Source organism: Nicotiana tabacum, chromosome 19, assembly GCF_000715075.1.
Source record: "Nicotiana tabacum cultivar K326 chromosome 19, ASM71507v2, whole genome shotgun sequence".
NCBI lineage: Eukaryota > Viridiplantae > Streptophyta > Magnoliopsida > Solanales > Solanaceae > Nicotiana > Nicotiana tabacum.
The window spans coordinates 52,173,949-52,177,879 of record NC_134098.1 but is presented as its reverse complement, the minus strand read 5'-3'; the positions used below and the strand labels follow the sequence as shown (position 1 = coordinate 52,177,879).

The 3,931-nt window shown below is 41.1% G+C and overlaps 1 protein-coding gene across 1 annotated transcript; it reads right to left on the bottom strand.

The window, feature by feature from the left end:
* Positions 1-218: 218 nt before the first annotated feature.
* Positions 219-840, bottom strand: LOC107821241 (uncharacterized). Its single transcript, XM_016647666.1, has 2 exons — positions 469-840; positions 219-275 (listed from the first exon to the last, which is right to left on the bottom strand). Exons 1-2 carry the CDS (start codon positions 838-840, stop codon positions 219-221), a joined length of 429 nt encoding a protein of 142 aa, XP_016503152.1.
* Between the last annotated feature and the right edge of the window lie 3,091 nt (positions 841-3,931).

Genomic DNA, 3,931 nt, shown 5'->3' with positions numbered 1-3,931 from the left:
TTCTTCGAGACAATTGCCTTTTGATGCTTCCAACCTTTTCTTTAGATTTTGTATAATTACTTTGTTCGTTGACTCTGCTTAGCCATTCGCGCTCGGATGATAAGGTGAAGAGGTAATCCTCTTTATATTCAAATCTTCAAGTAACTTTGTAATTTTTGCGCCGATAAACTACGACCCATTGTTGCATGCAATCTCTTTTGGTATTCCAAACCTGCAAATCATGGTTTCCCATAAGAAGTAGACCACTTTGCGTTCTCCGATCTTCTGATAAGGACCTGCTTCCATCCATTTAGAAAAATAGTCAGTCAAAATTATAAAAAACCTTACCTTTTCGGGAGCCGGTGGTAATGGTACGATGATGTCCATCCCCCATTTCATGAACGGCCAAAGGGATAGAACCGAATGTAGGCGTTACGCCTGTTGATGTACTAGTGGTGCGTAGAGTTGGCACTTATCACATGTTCGTACGAAGTCTTTGGCATCTTCTTCCATACGGGGCCGGTAATATCTTGCCCGAACTAATTTCAGCACCAAAGAAACTGCACCTGAGTGGTTGCCACATATCCCTTCGTGGACTTCTCTCATGACATAGTTAGCTTCTGATGCTCCTAAGCACCAGGCCAACTGGCCTTGAAAGGATTTTTTGTACAATTGGCCTTTCTTGAAGCTATAACGTGCGGCTTTGGCGCGTAACGCTCTTGATGCTTTGGGGTCTTCGGGAAACTTTCCATGCCCGAGATAATCGATTATTTCGTTTCTCCAGTCCCAAGCAAAACTAGTCAAATTCACCTCATAATAACCATCTGTGTCCAAGACTAAGTTCATCATTTGTACTACCATTCCTAATTCTGATCCCTGGACTTCTATCGAAGAGCCCAAATTTGCCAATGCATATGCTTCCGCGTTATCTTCCCTCGGGATATGAGTAATTGACCACTCTCGGAATCATGCCAATAAAGCTGGAACTTTTACTACGTATTGCTGCATATGTTCTTCCTTGCTGTCAAAATTTCTATAGACCTGATTCACCACCAACTGCGAATCACATTTGATTTCGATGACTTCAGAGTCAAGTCCCAGGGCCAATTCGAGCCCTGCAATGAAAGCTTCGTACTCTGCTTTATTATTAGTTAAATGTATCGATCTGATGGCTTCCCTTAAAGTTCCCCCGAAGGCGTGATCAAGACTATTCCAAGCCCGGATCCTTTTACGTTTGAAGCTTCGTCCGTAAATAAGGTCTAAACTCCCGATGTTGGTTCTGACACCATTATTGCCTCCTTGGTTGCTAGAGGCAATAGTCCCGAACTGAAATCGTCCACGAAGTCAGCCAATACTTGCGACTTAATTGTAGTCCTCAGTTTATATTCTATATCAAACTTGCTCATTTCGACGGCCCATTTACGAATCTACCCAAGAGATCGCGTATATAGAGGATATTCCCTAGAGGGAAAGTAGTCACCACATCTATCAGGTGGCATTGGAAGTAGGGCCTCAGCTTTCGAGCGGCGACTACGAGAGCTAAGACCAGCTTTTCCAGATGTGGGTAGCGAGTTTCTTCTCCCGTTAAAATTTAACTAAATTAATAAATGGGAGATTGCGTACCTTCGTCCTCCCGGATTAAAACTGCACTTACCGTAACTTTTGAAAGCGCGAGGTAGAGTAGCAATGTTTCACTTTCTTTTGGTTTTGAGAACAACGGAGGGCTTGGCAAATATTTTATCAACTCCTTCAAGGCTTGCTGGCACTCAGGTGTCCATTCGAAATTGTTTTCTTTTTGAGTAGTGTAAAAAAGTGATGATATTTTTCCGATGAACGGGAAATGAACCTGCTCAAAGCTGCCAATCTCCCTGTGAGCCTCTTGACTTCTTTTACGTTGGACAATTGATCCGGGATGTACTCCATGGCCTTGATTTTGTCGGGATTTACCTCAATTCCCCTTTATGAGACTAGGAACTTACCTGAACTCACCCCGAAAGCACACTTCTTGGGGTTAAGTTTCATATTATGCTCCCTCAGGATGTCAAATGTCTCTTGCAAATGCTTCAGGTGATCACCTGCATTTAAAGATTTAACAAGCATATCATCTATATATACTTCCATAGTCTTTCCAATTTGTTTTTTGAACATCATATTCACGAGTCGTTGATAAGTGGCTCCGATGTTTTTTTAACCCGAAGGGCATCACATTGTAACAATATGTACCAAAATTCATTATAAATGAAGTTTTTTCCTGGTCTTCTGGGTTCATCTTGATTTTATTGTACCCATAATAAGTATCGAGGAAACTCATTAACTCGTGCCCGGCCGTGGCATTAATCATTTGATCGATATTTGGAAATGGGAATGTGTAACGACCCGACTTGTCATTTTAAGAATTTACGTCCCGTTCAACGACTTAAGGTCTTGAGCAGCTTTGTAATATGTATTATGACCCACGTGTGTGGTCGAGTTTGGTTTTCAGAAGATTCGGAATTAAATTGAAAGAACAATTCTCATTTTTGAAGCTTAAATGGAAAGAGTTGACTTTTGAGAAAATGGCTCCGGAATGGAATTTTGATGATGTCAATAGCTTCGTATGGTGATTACGGACTTAAGCGTACGCCCAGATTTTGATTTGGAAGTCCGTAGGACAATTCGACGCATTTTGGCGAAAGTTGGAAAATATAAGATTTTTGGAAAGTTTGGCCAAAGTTTGAATTTTTTATAACGAAGTCGGATTTCGATTCCGGAAATTGGAACAACTCCATTACATCATTTATGAATTGTGTGCAAAATTTGAAATCATTCCGGATTAATTTGATACGTTTCGGCACAAAATATAGAAGTTGGAAGATTTGAAAACTCATAATTAGATTCGATGCGCGATTCGTAATTTTGGTGTTGTTTGGTTTGAAACCTCGACTAAGTTCGTATTATATTTTGGGACATGTTGGTATATTTGGTTGAGGTACCGAGGGCCTCGGGTGGATTTACGAAGGTTAACCGGGCAATTTGGACTTGAAGGAAGCTGCTGGAAAATGGCAGCAGCTGTTGGAATCGCACATGCGGAATATTGGGCGCATGTGCGATATCGCAGAAGCGTTACAATCATCACAGAAGCGATTGAAAGGGATCTGGGCAGTACTGGGCATCCATCGCAGAAGCGGAGCAGTGGAGCGCACCTGCGACATCGCAGGTGCGATGGTGGTAGCGCAAAAGCGAGCTCCATCGCAGAAGCGCAACACTGGACGCACCTGCGGTTGCGCAGAAGCGAGGCTAGTGTCCGCAGGTGCGAGCCTTCACCTGGGCATTGCACTTCGTAAAAGCGAGGATGATGTCGCAGAAGCGACTTAGCGAATGCGAAAATGCTGTCCGCAAATACGAAATATGGGCAAAACTTAAAGACCCAAAAATAGTCATTTTGTCATTTCGTTTTGGAATTTTTGGAGCTCGGTTCTTGGGCGATTTTGAAGTTTTATTCACGATTTCAACTCAAGTAAGTGTTCTATATCCTAAAGTGATTATATTTCATGAATCTATGGTTATATTCATCGTTTAATTCGGATTTAAATGGAAGAAATCAAGATTTATGCAAAATCTTCTAAAAACGAAAATTTAAGATTTGGAGGTCGAGTTGTTATTGTAATTTGATAAAATTAGTATGGTTGAACTCTTATTGGAATGGGGATTCGTATTTTGATGAAAATTAAGTCGGGTTCCGAGAGGCGGGCCACGCATTGACTTTGATTGAATTTTTAGAAAAAAAATTTAAGTCGATGTTTTATTATCCGGAATTATTTCTGATGAATTTTAATGAAGTTGTACAATTAATTTGGATAGATTTGAGCTGTCCGGAGGTCAATTTAAGCAAGAAGATGACTTTGGAATATCAGCATAACTTCAAAAGGTAAGTATCTTGCCTAACCTTTAGTGGGGGAATTACCCTTTAGGC

Coding starts and splice junctions, on each gene's coding strand:
- LOC107821241 (XM_016647666.1), bottom strand. CDS start 840: ATGGTAGTACAAATGATGAACTTAGTCTTGGACACAGATGGTTATTAT. Junction 276..468: donor AAGAAGATGCCAAAGACTTC/GTACGAACATGT, acceptor GGATGGAAGCAG/GTCCTTATCAGAAGATCGGA.